Source organism: Notolepis coatsorum (genome assembly GCF_963971535.1).
Source record: "Notolepis coatsorum genome assembly, chromosome: 3".
Taxonomy (NCBI): Eukaryota; Metazoa; Chordata; class Actinopteri; order Aulopiformes; family Paralepididae; genus Notolepis; species Notolepis coatsorum.
Window position 1 is genome coordinate 168,030,261 of NC_140167.1, and position 21,548 is coordinate 168,051,808.

General features: G+C 43.4%; 1 protein-coding gene across 3 annotated transcripts in view; it reads right to left on the minus strand.

Moving 5' to 3' along the window:
• Positions 1 to 21,548, minus strand: part of cobll1b (cordon-bleu WH2 repeat protein-like 1b) — a 265,209-nt gene that overhangs the window by 119,705 nt on the left and 123,956 nt on the right. The window contains exon 1 of one of the 3 annotated variants that reach the window (XM_084309731.1): positions 10,438 to 10,497. The exons of the other annotated variants lie outside the window; for them this stretch is intronic. Coding sequence (XP_084165857.1) covers positions 10,438 to 10,451 — 14 coding nt within the window. The 5' untranslated portion in view covers positions 10,452 to 10,497. Of the gene's footprint in view, positions 1 to 10,437; positions 10,498 to 21,548 lie in introns of those variants that run through there. 3 annotated transcript variants of the gene reach the window in all.

The following is a 21,548-nucleotide window of genomic DNA, read 5'->3' on the forward strand; positions in this document are numbered from 1 at the left end:
TAATATGTAAAGGTAATGTTCCACAGCTTGGGGGAAAATCTAATATGTAAAGTTAACTGTTCCACAGCTTGGGGGCAGATCTAATATGTAAAGGTACTGTTCCACAGCTTGGGGGAAGATCTAATATGTAAAGTTAACTGTTCCACAGCTTGGGGGCAGATCTAATATGTAAAGGTACTGTTCCACAGCTTGGGGGCAGATCTAATATGTAAAGTTAACTGTTCCACAGCTTGGGGGCAGATCTAATATGTAAAGGTAATGTTCCACAGCTTGGGGCAGATCTAATATGTAAAGGTAACTGTTCCACAGCTTGGGGGCAGATCTAATATGTAAAGTTAACTGTTCCACAGCTTGGGGGCAGATCTAATATGTAAAGGTAATGTTCCACAGCTTGGGGGCAGATCTAATATGTAAAGGTGAACTGTTCCACAGCTTGGGGGCAGATCTAATATGTAAAGGTGATGTTCCACAGCTTGGGGGCAGATCTAATATGTTTGATTGATTGATTGATTGATGTAAAGGTAACTGTTCCACAGCCACACCAAAGGCTCGGTCACCTTTAGATTTGAGCCTAGAATTTGGAACATCCAGAAGCAACTGATTTGACGACCTCAGTGCTCTAGCTGGCGTGTGAATATGGAGGAGTTCGACTAGGTACTGAGGCGCCGGACCATTTAAGATCTTAATGTAGCTGGCCTTAGTGCATTCAGAGAGACAGACAGACAAACTGGACAGGCGGTAGTAGGGTCCACCCACATGCCAAAACCATTACCACTTCCATCTGCATGTGTTATGAATAATGTCATTAGAAAAGGCTCTCTGCGATCTCAGCGAACAATCTGATTGAAAATCAAAGTGCATCAGAGGGAATGAAAGGGCGCCTTTCTTCCTCCCCCCCGTGTTAAAGTCAGCGCTGACATGAAAGAGAGCCAGTCCACTTTACAAACAGGTCACAAGACACTGGAGCGGAGAGACTTACTCACTGGGCTTGAGGAAAGCGCCGAGAGCAGACGAGGCATGTGAGACTGACAAACAGGGAAGGGGGTAGTGATCTCAGAGCCCAGTGGAGGACTGGATTTAGTAGCACCCCATGCTTGCTTTTAAAGGCCCCATGAAACCAAAATAGATGTTTATGTTCTTTTATCACATTATGTCTTGTACTGATTGTCACTTATACGCCAGTATCGGTCCCAACAATGATAACAAGGTTTTGTAGGTATTCTTAATGGCATTTTAAGAGTTTTAGATGATAAAAGTCATCCTGCACAGGGGCGTAGTCTACTACTTTAGCATCCAGTGACATGCTTTCTAGAATGACATTTACAGCACATTGTAACTAAGCTAGCACTCTGCCTCTTTAACTAAACTGAAAAAAGTTTCAATGTTAGCTCGCTAGCTCATCTTACTAATGTTGCATAACGATGCTAACGTACATTGCTAATATTAGCTTGCTAGCTAATGGGTCGACCGTAATGCACATTCGGCGCTATTGGCTGCTGTATACGCCAACAATATCCATGACAAGTCCCTCCCTAGTTTCCTGCTTTTACAGGAAACAAATAAATATGTGGAATCAAATAGCAGAATGCTATTTGGGAGTTTTTTCTCTTCTCCAAACCGTAGCTGTGTTTAGACTAATGTTTTTGGTAGCAATAATGGGGGGCTTGATGAATTAAGTTCTGGAAGCAGGGTTTGGTTTTGTCCCAGACATACTACAAAACGCCTGGATCAGTTCCAAGACCTAATATGGTTTTTACGGCTTTTATTTTGATACTAATCATATTACATGGAGTAATTGTATGGCAATTGCCCTTGCTTTGGGTGTATGTGTGTGTGTGTGTGTGTGTGTGTGTGTGTGTGTGTGTGTGTGTGTGTGTGTGTTAGAGCTGTACAGTGAGACATATAAAATGCTCACTCTGTGCCACCCACACCCCCATTCACCAACTCATTTTAAATAAAGAGGTCAAGTATACAGTACAATGACCTATCTAAAAATCAGAAATAGACGTCAGATGGAGCTTTATAATGGAATGACCTTCGTCCAGCTTCAGGAAAGCGTAGCGTGCTGACTATTTAAAAACCTGTTGAGTTTCAAATTGGACTTCTAAGCTTGAGCATATTTGTTTTGGATACGTTAGGAGGTTGTTTTTAGTTCAGGCAACAGTTCCAAATAGGAGTATGACACTCACACAAACAGTCAGGTTAATTAATATGACCCCCAATAAGGGTCTTCTAATCAAAACCGAGACTTGGGAACCACAGCTCCGTCTGGTAGTTAGAGGGTGTTTTTGTTCATAGTCATCTAGCTTCTTGATGCGTGTATGTTTAGTCTCAATATTGGTACGTCCCAGATGCATCAGAGGGGAGTGGGCTTCAATATTATATATAGTTTGTTTTTTTGGCCAACGAGACTGTAAAATGTTACCGGACAGCTTTTTATTTTTATTTCTTTCTCTCTCTTCTTTTCCTTTTGTGAGTCTCTCGCTGAGCGTGTCTCTCTTCAGTCTCCTGTGCGGTCCAAGTACCCCGTCTCTGCCCGAGAAGAGGACACACGGCTATGGGGCGCAGAGGACCACTGACAAGTGCTGGCCCAGCTATTCTACTGAACCGGGGTTCGGCTCTGCAGTTACAACTATGACACTGGACAGTTCTCCGTGACCATGAGCCGGGGACAGAGATCTGTGAGACGGTTTCCAGCAGACCTGTTCCATCAGGGGCACGGCCGAGAAACCTGAGTGGGGGAACCAACTACAGCTGATTACGGGGAAAGTAAGCTGTCCCAGTCTGCTGCAGAGCTAGGCCTATCGGCTGGTGAAAGCGTGCACCCAGCTGATGGGACGCTAAGAACATCAACTGACAGCCAGCCTGATATTATGGGTGGTCCAGAGATAGAGATCTAAGAGGCGGCTTCCATCATGCTTTCGACCAGACTCAGTGGGCATGAACTGATGACAAGGATCTAAGCCAGCCGGTCTTGCATCGGAGCCATGGACTGCAGAGGAGGGGGTGTTTTGACCATCGGCCGGGGGAAGGAGGAGAGACCGTTCCGGGATTCGTCACAGATGATAAATGAGGCAAGTTTGAACCAAAACACATACGGATATTACGGTATCATCCTAAGAGATATTAGGTAATAATGTACTGAACTTGGTTCAGAATGGAGATGTTTTTTAATATGCTGTACGTTGCAATGGTAAACTTGAGTTATGTGTGACTTCCCTGAGATTATATTTTCATTCTTTGTGAAGAGTCTGCAAATTTTGTTTTTGTTTCTTGCTGTTAATCTGTTTTCGCTAAAGAGTTTTGTGAGAATGATTTGTAAACGGCTCATTGTTTAGTCCTTTAATATTTCCCATTACAGATGGCGACGAGGATTTTGCACGTGCTATGAATGAATCGGTCTGTGCGATTAATTAATTTACTGCTGTGCAGTAGCACCCGTGCCACAGCCTGTGTGAGAAATATTTGCTACTTGGTAGTTGTAGTCTATCGTATCGTGTGATTAAAAGCCATGTCCCCATCTGCGTAGAGTCCACACATCCAACTCCAAATCCCACAGTTCCTAGCGATACCTGTCGCACACCTGTTCAAGTGATGAACTGCACTACTTGTGGTTGTTTTTGGAGATTGTAGAGACGTGTTATACTCTCGCTACACCACGTCTATGGCCTGTGCTACAAACCTATCAACCTCTGTAAGATACGATAAGATATTCCTTTATTGATCCCCTTGGGGAAATGCAGGCATCATAGCACCATGTGGGAAGGGGAGGGGGAGGGGAGGTACAGGTACATGGTGAATGAATGAATGAATGAATGAATGAATGAAAACTTTATTTAACAGATTGCAGAATGGGTACAATACAGTACGGCTCAATACATACAATTGTTAAGGGGATGCAGACCTGAGAAAGACGTTTGTCTTGTTTCCATCAGGGTCCCCCATTTTCAATTCATATAGACATTTATGACATACACAACATACATGACATTTATGGCATAGGGACATATAGGTATTTAGTACTGATACATTTGTGACATAGGCGGTTTTCAAATATACAGTACTGTTACCCCTAGATCCTGACAGAGTATATACATATGATGGGGAGGGGACTGTACATTAGGAGGGGGTGGGTGGGTGGGAGGGAAATATACATACGGCGGGGAGGGAATATATACATGCGGTGGGGAGGAGACTGTCTATTAGGAGGTGGTGGGGGTTTTGGGCATTTACGGTGGCCAGTTTCGAATTGCAGCCTCCCGTAGGTGCTCTTTAAGGGCGGTTTTGAATGTGGGCAGGGATTCACATTCCTTTACAGCTTTGGGTAGGGCGTTCCACATTGTTGTGGCATAATTGCGAAACGTGTTTAGTCCCTTGTTTGAGCCGAATCTGGGTTTAACATGATTTGTTGAGCTTCCTCTGGTGTAGTGGTTGTGGTATTCACTGACCTTTGGGAAGTATTTTGACATGTACATGGGCACCCCGGTCGTATAGTGTATCTTGTAGACCAGGCCCATTGCAAGTTGCTGTACTCTGTCGTCTACTCTAAGCCATCCTAGGTTGGCAAAGTGGGCAGGGGTGAGGTGGGTTCTGGGGTTCAGGTCAAGTAGTAGTCTGACCAGTTTGTTTTGTGATGTTTGTAATTTTGTTTTAAGCGCCTTTGAGGTGCTTTGGTACCATGAGGTGCACGCATAGTCATAGTACCCTTGAATGAGTGCTCCTGCCAGAGTCTTCAGGGTATTCTTGTTTACCAGAGAGGAGATCCGGTACAAGAATCTAGTTCGTTGGTTGACTTTTTTTATTACATTGGATGCCATTTTGTCACAGGAAAGATTTGCCTCTAGGATGGAACCCAGGTAGGTAATTTCGTCTTTCCTTGTGACAATATTGTCACCCACTGTAACTGAGAAGCCGTCGGTCTTGCTGAGTTTGTTATTTGAACCGAAGAGAATGGACTCTGTTTTGCCCATGTGTAATGATAGTTTGTTATCAGCGAGCCATATGCAGATTTTGCCTAGTTCCGTGCTGAGGGTTTTTTCAACCTGCAATTTGTTCTTGTCAGAGACCAGCAGGGCTGAGTCGTCCGCAAACAGGAACAAGTTGCAGTCACAGGCTGACGACATGTCATTTGCATAAATTAGGAAGAGTAGCGGTCCTAGTATGCTTCCTTGTGGAACACCACAGCTCACTGTGAGGGGGGGGGATAGAGTACCGTTTACCTCTACCATCTGTTCTCTCCCCTCCAGGTAGGATTGCATCCAGCTCACTGATAGGCTATCAAAACCAATTGCTTTTAGCTTGTCCATTAGAATGGAGTGATTGACAGTGTCGAAGGCCTTTTGTAGGTCCAGCATGACCATGCCGCAGTATTTGCCAGCGTCCACCTCTTGTTTGATGTGGTCGTTCAAATAGAGGAGGCATGTGTCAGTGGAGTGGGACGTTCTGAAGCCAGATTGGAATTCGTAGATTAGGTTTTTTTCCGCCAGGTACTTTTCGACCTGTTCGTAGACTATTTTCTCCATGACTTTCGAGTGATAGTAGAAGTCATTGTTGTAGCCAATTTGATGATTTTACTGTGGTCACTTTATTGTATGAATGTGCTGTGTTATTGTGAAGGTGTCTTGAGATTATTGACTAATTAGCTGGGCAGTGGGCATAGGAGGCGGGGCTCAGATGTTCTCAGGCACAGCCTATTTGTATGTGTGTCACAGGTGCGCAGCGGGAGGGAATTGGGGAAAGTCACAGGGAAGCCACACAGTTTTTCAACCGTGCATGTTTTGTTTGTTTTCAGTTGTTTAGAGTTATTTTTCAGGTTTATTTTGCAGCACTAGTTATTTGTTTAGGTTACAGTTAAACACCGAGTTTATGTTATGCTTTGCTTTTCCACCTTGCAAGAGAAAATAAAACTTGTTAAATGCACTCAACGAGAGGACCTGGTTTACTATCAACAAGCACCACGCGTTGGAAAGAGCTTCTTACCATATTCCCTCACTGGCATCTTTTTGTTGTTCGGTTGCCCTTACACAAAGTTGAAAAACTAGCTTCCAAACTAAATCGTTTTGAAGACTGATGGACACGGAAGGAGTCAAGGGACAGCGCCCCGTTCATTGCCGTTTCTGCCGATTCCATCCACGGTACAACAGCCCGCAGCGCAACGCGGATTGACACATCAAAGAAGCTAGGGTGAGACTGATTCAGAATGAAATAAAGTTGCGGAAGGAGTGGCTTCACACAACGGGATACAGGCAAATCCCAATAGTAATTCTAAATAAAGTCTCCGCCGATTGCTTGATATTTAAAGATGAGTAACGTGGGGAATCAGGAAATAAACTTTGGAAGGGATGCAGCTGGCAATCAAACTGAACGGAGAATGAACTTGGCAAAAGGCAGTCTAAGCCCACATTTAAAGCATTGGAGGCAAAAATCATGTTATTGCATAAGGAAAGGAATTCTGGATTAAAACGATTGTGTAAACTGGCTAAAGAATTGTATCAAATGATGGGTTCAAATGAAAATATTTCTGCCATGCAAATCAAGCATGACATGTTGTGGAAATTATGTGGTGAAACTACAAGGTTGCATGAGTCACTAAAGCCTTTATTGCCTGATGATGAAATGTCCAAACAAACGGAATGGTTTCAAAGTCACATGCACAATGCTAATCAGATCATTGACAAAATGGAAAAATGGGTGCTTGCAAACAGGGAGCAATGCACGCCCACACATGTTGAGGATGATGATGATTATGAAATCAGTGATGTGCCCAATGCAAATGAGGTTGTGGATGGTCCAAATAACAATGCTGTGTCACATGCAAATGAGGTTCTGGATAATGATGGTTCAAATTTCAATGCTGTGTCAAATGGAAATGAGGATGTGGATAGTATTCGACCAAATGACAGTGTTTCTAATGCTGGTAAATCGAATGTGTCACATGGCCCCTTCCTGACAAAAGAAGCCACCCAACTCCTCGTCCAATCAACAGTCATCTCCCGCCTCGACTACTGCAATGCACTGCTCGCTGGCCTCCCGGCCACTGCCACTAAGCCTCTTCAACTCATTCAGAACGCAGCGGCCCGCCTGATCTCAAACCTACCGAAGTCGGCCCATGTCACCCCACTTCTTAGGGACCTGCACTGGCTCCCCATTGCTGCACGAATCCGCTTCAAGGCCCTCGACCTAGCATACCGTGCGGCAAAGGGAACCGCTCCCGCCTACCTCCGGTCAATGGTCTCTAACTACACACCCTCAAGACCCCTACGCTCTGCATCTTCTGGCCGCCTCAGACCTACTCCTATCCAAGCTCCGGGAGGGTCATCAAAGAGAAGTCGCCTATTCTCAGTCCTTGCCCCACAATGGTGGAATGAACTACCCACCCCAGTTAGGACAGCCGAATCACGTCCAATCTTTCGCCGTCGACTAAAGACGCACTTCTTCAACCATTATCTAAAAAAAAAAAAAAAACTATAAAAAAAAAATCTAACCCTAACTAACCGTACTGTCATGCACTTGTCCTAATAAACTAACCTACACTGTAGCACTCAACACTTTGATGAACATTGTTGCTCAGCTGATAGAGTTGTGCCCTTCCTGATGGCTTGTCGTACAGAACTTGTAAGTCGCTTTGGATAAAAGCGTCAGCTAAATGACTAAATGTAAATGTAAATGTAAATGGTAGCTCTCTAGCTTCCGCATGTATCCTGGCACACGCCGAAATGGCTGCACTCCTGGTAATGGAGATGGCTTTAAAGGAAAGTCATGAGCTGGAAGCCCAGGAGGCACAAACAAGGAAAAGAAAGGAATTGCTTAAAGTACAAAGTCAAATTGCTGCTCAGACAGCCAAGGTTACTGTCCTCAGGAACAGCGGGTCTGACATTGGAAGTAGAGTCACAGACGGAATTAACTCGTATGTGTCAAAAGAAAAGCCTGCTTTCAACCCCTCTGCTGTGCAATTCGTTCCACAAACATCAAGCTATCATGTCAATCATCCACCAACAGGACGGAGTAAAACTGCTATGACAATTGATGCACAGCCAATGTATTCAATACGGCAATACAGACTTCCACCAACAGGAGGCAGCAAACATTTAACCAACTCTATCACATCATAACTCATACAACCAGTACAATCCACACACAGGAGCTGCTAAAGTCATGCCATTACAGTCTCAGCAGCTACAGGTGCCATACAATCGGTTCAGTACTACAGCTACAATGCCAATAGGAACAGGGGCACAGTGCAAGGAAACCATTTCACAAGGAACCATAACAAAACTGTATGCTCCAAATCTCAACACAAGCATGCCACAAAGAGCTCAACATCTACATCACACTGTACATCCACCACAGCAATCCACCCAAAACAGTGAGGACCAAAGCAATATTTTTTACAATCATGCAGAAGCAAAATGACATCACAGCATTACTCGTGCAACAGCAATCTTCCCTATCACTACCCCCCAGGGACATACCAGTCTTTGATGGAAACCCACAACACATTTGTTAGAGCTTTTGAGCATGGAGTGGAAGGAAAAGCTGCTAGCAGTGTGGACTGCCTGTACTACCTGGAGCAGTACACTCAAGGGCAACCTAGAGAGCTAGTGAAGAGCTGCCAACACATGCCATCTGACAGGGGGTATCAAAAGGCCAGGATGCTTCTACATGAACGTTTTGGAAATGAGCAGAAAATAGCCATTGCATATATGGAGATAGCATTTGGATGGGCACCTGTGAAATCAGAGGACATCAATGCTTTACAAGCATTTTCATTATTCCTACGCATCTGCTGTAATGCTATGGAGGACATCAGCTACATGTCAGAAATGAATATGCCATCAAACATACGTGAAATAATCATGAAGTTACCATACAGACTGAGAGAAGGATGGAGAAACATTGCTTTTGAGCATCAGGAGAAACACCACTGTCAAGCTGGTTTCAGTGATGTTGTCAACTTCATTGAGAGACAAACTCTATTGCGTCTGATCCACTATACGGTGACATTCAAGACACTGCCGTCTCACTGTCAACATTTAAGATTGGAAATAAAGCATCACAGGGACGCATACAGGAGAAAGGACGCAGTTTTGCTACATCTGTGGCATCTGTTGACTCTGAAAATCAACAAGAGAGAGACTTACCTGATACACCAACAAGAGGATCCTGTCTGCTGTGTGAAGAGGGCCACAGATTGGAAGCATGCCCCAAGATGGAGAAGAAGCAGCATTGTGACAAAATTAACTTTCTAAAAAGGAAGGGTGCTTGTTTTGGATGTCTATCTGTCGGGCACATAAGTTCACAGTGCCACAGTAGGCTGTCTTGCAGGGTATGTAACCTGAAACACCCTACCATTCTCCATACCCATGAAAGGGAATGGAAAGAAATAAAATCACAACAAAATGACACAGGATGAAAACGGAATAAGTCAAGTCACCACTCCCAAGACTTGTGGCCATATAGGGGCCGAAGCACAGGATTGCGTTTTGTCTATTGTGCCTGTGAAGATCAAGGCAAAGAAAGGCAGCACAATTTTAAAGACTTATGCATTCCTAGATCCCGGCAGTTCATCCACGTTCTGCTCTGAGCAACTGATGAGGAAGCTACATGTGAGAGGAAGGAACACTAGATTCCTAATGAAAACAATGAACCAAGAAAGCTTTGTCAACAGTCATGTCATCTCAGGACTAGAGGTCGCTGCACTAAATGGTGACACCTACATTGAGTTGCCTGATGTGTACACACAATGGTAAGATGCCTGTGACTCGCAATAGCATCCCACGACTGGAAGACTTGTGTGCTTGGCCATATTTAAACACTGTAGAAATTCCTGCTATTGATGCTGATGTGGAGCTGTTAATTGGAACTAACACTCCAGAAGCAATGGAGCCATGGGAGGTGATAAACAGCAGGAGTAGAGGACCTTACGCTGTTAGAACCCTTTTGGGATGGGTTGTCAACGGACCATTGAGAGGAGGCAATGAGAGTGGGATTAGCTGCCCCACAGTCACAGTCAACCGCATCTCCATTGCTCAGAAAGATCAGTCAAAGGAGCGTCTTTCAAAAATCAAACCTGAGGACAAGGACTGGTCTTCTGGGAAAGAGCTGCAGAGAACGGCGAAGGAGTAGAAAACTAAGAAAGCTAAAGAATCTACCAAGGAGAAGCCTGTCAAGGAGGAGAGGGAGAAACCTATAAAAGCTGAGAAGGAAAGGACCCTCAAAGAGAAAGACAAGCCCAAGGAGGAGAAACTGAAGGCTCACAAAGAGGAGAAAAGGTCCAAGGAGAAGTCCTCCTCAAAGGCTGGCAGGAAAAGTGAACAGAAAGAGGAGAAACATCTGCAGGTGAACAAGGAGAAGAACACCAGGGAGGAGAAGGAGAAATCTAAAAATGAGAAGGCACCAAAGGAGGAGCCGAAACATGAAGGCTACGACGTCAACAACCATTTCCTGAACATGGAAGATACCAAGCTCAGTGCCTCCGATGACCACCACAGCAGGTGGGCCTCAGACCTCTTCTCCCATTCCTTCCTCTACGGGGACGACAGTTGGGACGGTCCTGTGAAGGAGTACAAGGAATACAAGTTAAGTGATTCTCCAGGCCTCTCTGACTCCCATAGGAAAGACTCGACACCTGATCAGGATGAACTGGACCACTTCCCAACAGAAAAAACAAAAGAGAAAGACCATAAAGAGAAGAAGGAGGAAAAGGGCATATTTGACATGGCTAAAGAGAGGAAAGACTCCCTGGAGAAACACAATAAAGATAAGAGACTCTGTGGATGCTACACACACACAAGGAACACAAGGAACGTAAAGACAATATCAGTTGACTCTAATCAGGAAAAGAAAAAGAAACAGGAGCTGTTGGACAAGAGGGATGCCAGTGAAGAAAAGACAGAGACAACGGTGGCCAAAGAACAAGATGAACTTTTCATAGGAGACGTTTTTCATGGTAGCGGACTCTAATACGCCTCGTGGATCCTGGTTGTTGGGCAAGGTACTGCAAACCTTTCCTAACAGACATGGACTTGTGCGGTTTGAAAGTCCGGACCAAGTACAACGTCCTGGAGCGACCCATCACAAAGATCTGTCTTCTATTGGAAGCTGAATAGACTGAAACCCATTTTCTATTAATGGGGTTATCAACCCTATTGGATTACCTGAACATTATGAACTACATTTAACTATGAACATTATGAGCTGAATACTGAATATTGAATACTGATGTGGACTATCTGCTTGGCTACAATCATTTGCATCTGTTGACATTGTTATGTTTTTATACAGTAGCAATTAGGCAGTGTAAACAATATAACAATATAATTAACTCTTGAGTATACGCACATGAGCAATTAGGCAGTGTAAATCAAGGTGCAGATGAGGGTCTGTGTGCCCTATCATTTATATTTGCATTGCAATGAACTGTACAGTAGCACCAGTACAAGAAATGTTAACGTAAAGCCCTCTGTGTGAGTATGTGTGTGTGTGTGTGTGTGTGTGTGTGTGTGTGTGTGTGTGTGTGTGTGTGTGTGTGTGTGTGTGTGTGTGTGTGTGAGAGTGTGAGAGTGTGTGTGTGTGTGTGTGTGTGTGTTTATACTAACCCGTGTTTCACCCGGAAATAAATTCAGCAGCGGTGCTGTCCCTCTAGGGGGTTCCGGGGGCATATTTTTAAAGACATTTTACAGTTAAATGCATCAATCTGGTGCACTTTGAGAGCAAAATAAAGAGGCTAGATCAGGGATCGGCAATAGGTCGAAATGGGCCCGCCAGCAATAATTTCTGGCCCGTCAGGTTATTTTGAGAATATGATGTTTATTTTACGCGCAGGAAATATTCATTCGTCGTGACGCCAGAGTGTCTTTGTGAAGCTGTATATATCTATTCATCATATCTATGGCTGTCACTATAGCCAATTGAAATGCTAGAAATGGTCACGTGGACTGGGAGAACCAATGGAATTTCACTTTCATTTCCGCGTTTGGCATGCCATCATGCGAGCGAATGTTTGCAAAAACAAAACAAACGTCTTTGGATAACTTCTTTGCGGGGAAATACCAACTGATGAGCCAGAAGAGGAGCCTACGACCTATAAAGCTTCTTTTAATAAACAGGAGTCATACTTAAATTTGACATGTTTCAAACACTGGCTTTTGGAGCACCGAAACAATAATAAGCAACCGGTGACTCTCGCGTGTTGACATGGCAACACGATGCAATGAAGCAAGCAACTGTGTTCAAGTTGGGTGGGCATTCAACGCGAGTGGACATTACATGTTTCAAACATTAGCATGGATTTTGGAGGACCGAAGCAAAAACAATAATAAGCCCAGGGCAGGGCTGCCTGCATTATGGTGAGTGTTGTGTTTTAATAATAATAATACATTCGATGTATAATACACCCGCTGTGGTACTTCAAATCAAATGCACCCTACTGATCTGTTCATGTGTTATAATAATAATAATAATAATAATAATAATAATAATAATAATAATAATAATAATAATAATAATAATAATAATAATAATAATAATAATAATAATAATAATAATAATAATACATTCGATGTATAATACACCCACGTGGTGCTTCAAATCAAATGCACCCTACTGATCTGTTCATGTGTTTGTTTTTTATCCACTTTTTCTCCCATTTTCTATATTTTCTCCCATCCCAATTTCGTATCATCCAATTCAACCCTCCCCTGTCACAAACGCTGTTTCTTGCCTCCCACAAGCCGGCTGCAATGTGGACTAAGTCATACATAGCACAAGTCCCCTCCGGTACTTGAGGTAACAGCAGTCGCATCTTTTCACCTGCGCAGCTCGATCTCTCAGTGGCGAGGAGTAACGCGTGGGAGGCTCACACTGCCCCCGACACTTCCTGATTCTACTGCGCAGGCGCACCAACCGACCTGTAGGAGTCGCTGTCCACAACGCCCGATCCCCACCCATCAGTTTCCCACCCCCTAATACGGCCAATGTGTATTAGTATGAACGACCAGCTAAACTGAAAGCAATGTGGAGTCGAACAGGCGAGCCCAGCGTCTCCGCATTCGTGGCGAGCGCCTTGCCCACTACGCCACGTAGCCGCCCTGATCTGTTCATGTGTTATACTAATAATAATACAATCGAATTATAATGCGAGCACCTGCATTAAAATCAAATGACTGATCTGTTCATGTGTTATGCACTGTGTGAGAGGCACTTTATAATAGAAAAAAGACAGTGCAAATGTATATGTCGTTTTTTTTGACAGAGTTAAACATTTTTCATTATCATTGGCCCGCCACACAATAGCTTGGGGAAAATTTGACCCGTGGGCAAACCTAATTGCCGACCCCTGGGTTAGATCTATGATGAACTTTGTGCTCAAAACACAAAATCGACTAGACTGCAGTGCTTTTTCCCTGCAGCCTTTTCCTCAGGTCAGTCTTTTACATTAAGTACCCCCCACAGCCCAAATTAAATGATAATTTTTTTTTTTTTTTTTTATATATTTTTTAATAATCTAGTTCATAGCAGCGGTGGTCCTAATTCAGCGCCGCTGCTGAATGCATATAGGGGAAACACTGCTAACACACAAACTTGTTATACACATGGCCTGTGTGTTGAGTGTTTCTCTAAGCTCATGGTAACTGTTTGTGGCCAGGCAGCATGGGAAGAAGCAGGCCTGTGCGTTGAGTGTTTCTCTAAGCTCATGGTGGCTGTTTGTGGCCAGGCAGCATGGGAAGAAGCAGTAGCAATCACACCATTCTGATTGACAAACTAAAAGCAATTGGTTTTGATAGTCTATCAGTGAGCTGGATACAATCCTACCTGGAGGGGAGAGAACAGATGGTGGAGGTAAACGGTACCCTATCCCCCCCCTCCCAGTGAGCTGTGGTGTTCCACAAGGAAGCATACTAGGACCGCTACTGTTCCTAATTTATGCAAATGACATGTCGTCAGCTTGTGACTGCAACGTGTTCCTGTTTGCGGACGACTCAGCCCTGCTGGTCTCTGACAAGAACAAGTTACAGGTTGAAAAACCCCTCAGCTCGGAACTAGGCAAAATCTGCATATGGCTCGCCGATAACAAACTATCATTACACATGGGCAAAACAGAGTCCATTCTCTTCGGTTCAAATAACAAACTCAGCAAGACCGACGGCTTCTCAGTTACAGTGGGTGACAATATTGTCACAAGGAAAGATGAAATTACCTACCTGGTTCCATCCTAGAGGCTAATCTTTCCTGTGACAAAATGGCATCCAATGTAATAAAAAAAATCAACCAACGAACTCGATTCTTGTACCGGATCTCCTCTCTGGTAAACAAGAATACCCTGAAGACTCTGGCAGGAGCAAATTACAAACATCTCAAAACAAACTAGTTAGACTACTGCTTGACCTGACTCCTAGAACCCACCTCACCCCTGCCCACTTTGACAACCTAGGATGGCTTAGAGTAGACGACAGAGTACAGCAACTTGCAATGGGCCTGGGCCCCGTTCCCCGTACCTGGATAACTGAATTAGCCGGATAATTTCCAGTCAAGCCTGACTTAAGCCGGACCTTCCCATTCCCCGACGCTCGATTGTCTAAATCACCATGACAACAGATCAAAAAGTTTGAGCCTGGTCGGGAGCAGGGTTAACTTCAGTTAGCCGGATGAACCATGGCCACGCCCCCGCAAAGAAATGACAGCTCGCTTCCTGAAATGATTCTCACAGTCTAGGATCTGCATTATACCATTCTGAATTACGTTTCTGTGCTTCGTTTTCCTAGAGGGGGCTTTTGAAATGTATAATAATAGAACTAAATGCTGATAATAAATCATATTGAGCCTATAGATTTACTTTGTCCTAAATAAAATAATGCACGTCATATACGGCGCTCGGAGTCGCGATACACGCTGCATGTGGTTATTTTAATAACGGCGCATTGCAAATGTGAATCCCGCAGGGATAATTTTAATGAATGAAACCTATCGGCCGTTTGGCTCTGATTAGTTTCATATATTCTCCGCTGTAGATTTGCTTAACGGAGCGCCCGGGATTGTGTTTCATTCAAGCATAAAATTGAAGTGTCTATGCGGGGATTGTGGTTTTTGTGTGATATTGTAACTGGGATTAAAATGTCTGATGAGATGCGCTGTTTGACGGATTTGAGAAATTGAATGAGCCGTTGACGTCACATTAATGCATTTGAGAATAAAGAGATAAAACTTCATTCAAAAGTAAAATATTCTAAACACGGGTCTCTCGTCCATTAATGGATAAACAATGAATTTATCCCGTCTGGCACAGTGGCGCAGCGGCTAGTGCTGAATCCTGGCAACCGGGCGACCGGTGTTCGAAACCCTGTGTTTCCAATATAATTTTTTTGGAATATAATATTAATGATTATACGCAAAAGTAGCCTAGTTTTAAGTTAAAATATTATAAATCTACATGCATTGAGGATGTCATTCTTTATATAGCTCTCAACGTGCACCAAATTGAATTATTCCTACATTGCAAAAAGAAGGAAAAGACTAGGATTCGAACCCGGGCCGTCTGCGTGAAAGTCAAGACCACAAACCGTTACACCACAGTGCAGATAAGTAAAAGATCCACCATACATCAATCAATGGGTAAGAGAGCCGTATCCTTATTCTGTATAACAGTTAAACTAATTATTTTCGCTAGCAAGATCTCATTTGATTATTCAATCCATAAACCTACTGCCAGCAGGCAAGTTTAAAGAAATATAATCTGATTGATTGGGGTAATGAGGGACTTAAAATTAGCCTATAGATCATGCATTTAACTTGTCGGCGAGGCTATTGAGCCGTACTGCAATCTGTTAATAAAGTTTTAAATCAATTAATCAATCAATGCCGTTAGAAAATCAGGATCTCTGCTATCGATACGTGCTGGCTTTTCAACTGAAGCGGCCGCGCGCACTTATCCTGGGTCTCAAGTCTGGTTCGAGTTAACGAGACTGAATCCACCTTCGAGGAACAGGAAAATCCCGGCTTCAAACATCGGGTTAACTGAATCTGGATAATGGGACTCTTGATCGACTTAGTTGAACCAGGTACGGGGAATAGGGCCCTGGTCTACAAGATACACTAGACGACCAAGGTACCCATGTACATGTCAAAATACTTCCCAAAGGTCAGTGAATACCACGATCACAACACCAGAGGGAGCTCCACAAATCATGTTAAACCCAGATTCGGCTCAAACAAGGGACTAAAGACGTTTACGCAATTATGCCACATCAATGTGGAACGCCCTACCCAAAGCTGTAAAGGAATGTGAATCACTACCAACTTTCAAAAACACTCTCAAAGAACACCTACGGGAGACTGCAATTCGAAACTGGCCCCTACAAATGTCCTAACTCAGTTGTACAGTAAATGACCAAGTATGGCTTTGTCAGTATTCCAATGTACAGTGTACATTATTATATTATATTATTATTATTATTATTATTATTATTATTATTATACATTCTCTCGTTGGACTAACTAACTTATTGTGAACGTAAGTGAAATGACACTATTCCCCAGTTCTTCTGGGGACCCCCTGAAACCCACTCAAGGACCCCTGAGAACCCGCTTTGAGAACCACTGCTCTAAAACACTGCTTTTAATTTGATATGAAGAAGACCACCACCACCACCACCATCATCACCACCACTGTAAAGCTGCATTAGCTGTGGCACTCTGTGTGTTTTCTATTTGTTTAGCACTGTGGCGCTGTGTAACCCAACGGGTGGAGTGCTTGGTGCTCCGAGCAAGGAACGCTGCCAGGGTTAGGTGTTTGATTCCCACTGTAGAAGCCAAAACTGACATTATTAGAGTTCAGAGAAGAGAGTCGATCCAGGCACTCAAAAAGATGTAAAATCCAGAGGGAAGATGGTTAAAAGGCCTTTATTAAAGGTGGCTAAGTCATTTAAAATCTAATCAACATGTTTCGACCATAGCGGTCTTCATCAGGATCAGGATTTTTTCTCCTGCTTGTGACATTATTAGAGGTTGTATTGCCATATGTTATATTTTATGTATTTGTTTGGATTTATGTATTTATGTTGAGTTCTGCCTGTATACATTGTGCCTGCCAGCCTGCCAAATTGGGTTTGTGGCATCAGTTCCCGTTGCTCACCAGTAGGTGACATACTTAGCTACTTAATGGGTAACGGCACTGATGACAGCAGGTGTGTTTGGTTACCGGCAGAGCCTAACAGTTTTTGACCGTCACGTCGACACGGCACGTTATCATTGTTTGGTGAATCGTTTTGTTTGTAGTATAGGAATGTTATGTTGTGCAAGGTAGTACCGTTGGCGTTACTTCATATCACATGCAAATTGTGCATTGATTATTGTTTCGTGTAAATAAACCCAGTTGGGGGTATTATTGCAACGGACCTTGTGGACATTCTATTTTTGGAGTAGCCTTCACGAGCCACAGACGCGTCAACGTATGTTCTAGCCGGTTTCAGCCTCCTCAGGGCTTTATAGATTTATTGTTTTGTTTAATCAAGTTAGGCCCTTATACCCACCATGGGCCAGGCATAATGAGAGATGTATGCAGTGCAAATGTTCCATTGTAAAACACTTTTGAGTGTTAATACTAGAAAAACAGCATTCATATATCCTTCTTTTCCTTTCATTAGAGTTGTCAAAGCAGTTTTCTTATCAGTCCAGGGCCCTCATTTATCAAGTTTTCTTAGAAAGTATTCTATTTTCGTTCTTAAGCACAGAATTTAGAATGTGTGCACGCACAAAAAAAACGGGATTTATCACACGTGCGTACACAGGTCCTACGCACACCTGTCTTGATAAATATCACCTTGCTCCTAAGCTGGAGCTCGTGCACTGTTTTAAGTATTTGCATACCAGAACCGCCCGATTAACCATATACGGTAATGGGCCACCCCCATGAAATGTGGAAAAGTGGACTAAGCCGAGGGAAGCGTGTTGTACATGGTGACGTCGGATATTATCTATTAACTTCCTAAAAGACCATTGCAGCCTGGACACCGCAAACACTAATAAAGACCATTAACCACTGTTTTGCCGTTGCCCGTTGGTGTCATTAATGCATGCTGGAATAAGAATGCCTTTCTTCATTTATTTTTAATATTAATAATTATTATATTACAATAAAAGACAGCTCCGTCTTTTAATACACACATATATTGTACAGTAACGTCAAATAAATACGTACAGTCAGTGATGCAGTCGTAATATGGGAACTGCCCACACGCCACGCGCACGCGCACTCCCGCGCACGCGCATACATGTTCCCTCGGTTGCGCACAAAACAGATGATTATTATGCATAACAATGTTTTAAATGTAATTGTAGTTACAATTTCTTTAATTGAATTAACTTAAACTAGAAAAGTAAATACAAACTAAATTAACAATGTAACTTAGAGTTAGTTTACTGTACAGAAGGACAGTTTCCTTCAGACTGAAGCACAACTTAGGCGGCGGTTACACCTTTCGTTTCATTTTCGTTTCATTGTCATATGAGTTTTGCCGCAACGTCGCAGCCTCGAGTCACACTTTCGTTTTTGTCACCTGGGCACAGTGATGTAGTACACTGCCAAAGCAGTAGGTGGCAGTAGGTGGCGAACATGAAGGCAATTTCAACCAATCATAACTTGAATGTGCCAATACACTTCCTGGAAGCTCCAGTAAAGAAAATGTCAACAAGGCAGGCGCCTATGGGCGCCACCATCTTGCCTATTTACTCAATGCAGCAATTATTTTTCAGCAAAGCCTAATAAAAGTGCAATAAACAAAACGGATACATTCACTGTGTGTTCTGCCTGTCATTTGTTGATGAAACAAAACTAACATCAACACAAGTGACCACCAAGAGCGGATAGTTTAGTCTAAAAAAAGATCGGTAGCTACAGTTAGCTGCATGCTAACGTCAATGGAATATGCCATTATAAGAATATAGCATTGTGGCTAGAAGCTAACGTTAGCTCACGCTAGTTAGCCAGCACCAAACTAGATGACTGGGCCTTTTTGTTTAATGCTTGTTAAGTTGAAAGAGGAGCTTTGAGCTAACAGGGTCTGATAGCTAATGCTAGCTCATGTTAGCCAGTGGTAATGCTAGCAGAATGAATGGATGTAAACTTTATTTAACATATTGCATAATGGGTACAATACAATACGGCTCAATACAAACAATTGTTAAGGGAATGCAGACTGTTGTAGCTTGGACTGGGGTCCTTATAAGAATAACTTGACAACACATGGTAGCTGCAGCTATTTGGGACACAGGGACACGGAGCTGGGAGCTCTGTCCCAAACACACACACACACACACCCACACACACAAACTCTGTTGTCACCGGAGGGCACGCAGATGGTATTTACTGCGCATGGGCGTTTTCGCAACAACGGCTCCGTGCAGACTACACGGCTGTTGTCGGCGCGTTTTTTAGGGGTTCTCCAAAACGCAAACACAATTTAGCGTTTCAGCCGTATCCACCAAAAAACGCATTTCTGTGTAAAAGGGACATGAAACGTATTCAAAAACGTATAAAAACGAGCACAAAAACACTGTGTGTAACTCCCGCCTTAATGTCTCATCCTTCCAGTCGGGTTGCTTGACCACAGATCAAGGCAACCCCCCACCAATTGCTACAGGGCTTGTATTTTGGTTTGGCACTTCTCGTTGTTATGCTATGGTATCCTATTATTATGCAAAGTCTAGGTGATAAGTGCGGCCGGGTAGCTTAATTGCTTTGTACAACGGCCTTATCACACGGCGCGCCGCGCACTTCTGCCTCAGTGACCTACTAACACGGCGTGTAACCGCGTGTGTGCACGACTGCATGCCTGCGTACAGTCCCCGCTGAAATAAAGGTTCTGCACACACGTACCAGCAGTGATCTACAGCATAAAAGATAGCCACTTTATAATACTATTCTGAGTAGATAATTCATCTGTATCGCAACAGAGTCACGGATCTGGTCGGGCAGGTAGCATTATGTCAGGAAAATCTTTATGAAATAAACAAATGTGAATTAAAGAATTTAAAAATAAAGTTTAGCATATTAAATCGTTTTATAAGCTTTCTGAGTAGATAATTCATCTGTATCGCAACAGAGTCACGGATCTGGTCGGGGCAGGTAGCATTATGTCGGGAAAATCTTTATGAAATAAACAAATGTGAATTAAAGAATTTAAAACGAAGTTTAGCATATTAAATCATTTTATAAGCTTATAGCTTTTTTCGTGCTGATTTGAGAAGGGTCCAGCTGCAGAGCCGGAGGGCAACTCTCAGGGCCAAGATAGCACCTATACTATTTTGAGAGAGACAGCAGAGAGACAGACAGCAGAGAGACAGACAGACAGACAGACACTGTTCCACAGTGTGTGTGTGTGTGTGTGTGTGTGTGTGTGTGTGTGTGTGTGTGTGTGTGTGTGTGTGTGTGTGTGTGTGTGTGTGTGTGTGTGTGCGTGCGTGTGTGTGACTACTAGTCTAATAGTAGAGACACAGCCCCCCCCCCCTCTGGACCACCTCCTAGTAGAGACTTCTCTAGGAAGAAGACGAAGATGAGGATTAAGGCGAGACACTGCAGGTGAATAGGCAAATATCCTTTTTTTGTTGATTTTGAGATTTTGTTATATTTTGCTTCCTAAACATGTCTTCTATGAAACCAGTGACAATAAAACGTCAATAACACACATTTAGTTGTTTATTTTACTTCATTTTGCCTTATTGCATCCATAAATGTCCACATATTTAATGGGGAAGTGCCTCATTTGCATATATAAACATACATTTCAGAAAACTTGTCTCTACTAGGAGGTGGTCCAGAGGGGGGGTCTCTACTGGGAGGTGGTCCAGAGGGGGGGGGGGGGTCTCTACTAGGAGACTAGTGGTCACACACACACACACACACACTGTGGAACAGTGTCTATCTGTCTGTCTGTCTGTCTGTCTCTCTGCTGTCTGTCTCTCCGGCTCTGCAGCTGGACCTTCTCAAATAAGCACGGAAAAGCTTTTAAGCTTATAGCTCCAATTTGGGTCCCAAATTGCGGTACAAATGAAGGAGGTGTCTCGGGTAGTGGACTCTAGTTAATATTATGTTCTCTCTGCAATTAGACTGCCCCTCATTCATTCATTCATCCCTATCTGATGCTATCTCTGAAAACAGTTCCTGCGAGCGCAGTCAGTGCACCCGATAACGCTATATATATAAACCTGCATTCATTCGGAGAGAAAGACCTATTCCACATGCTATTTAGGGTTTGACAATAATTACACTGATATCGCTATTTCACAATGAACTATAATGAATTACGGGGGTCATACAGAACACGTCAGTCAAGCTTATTTCCGCGTTGAAACTAATGCATGCAACTGATCTATGCCGTCCGTCTGCAGTCCCCATATTCTACCACAGGGCGTCAGCTAAGCATGCTCTGGGCTGTGCGCAGACATACGCACAAAGTCAAGTTCATGTTCAAATTGATAAATCCCACACTTTGCTTAGAAATGGTCGTACGCACGGGTTAAGCACATATCCGTGCGTACGTCACGTTGATAAATGA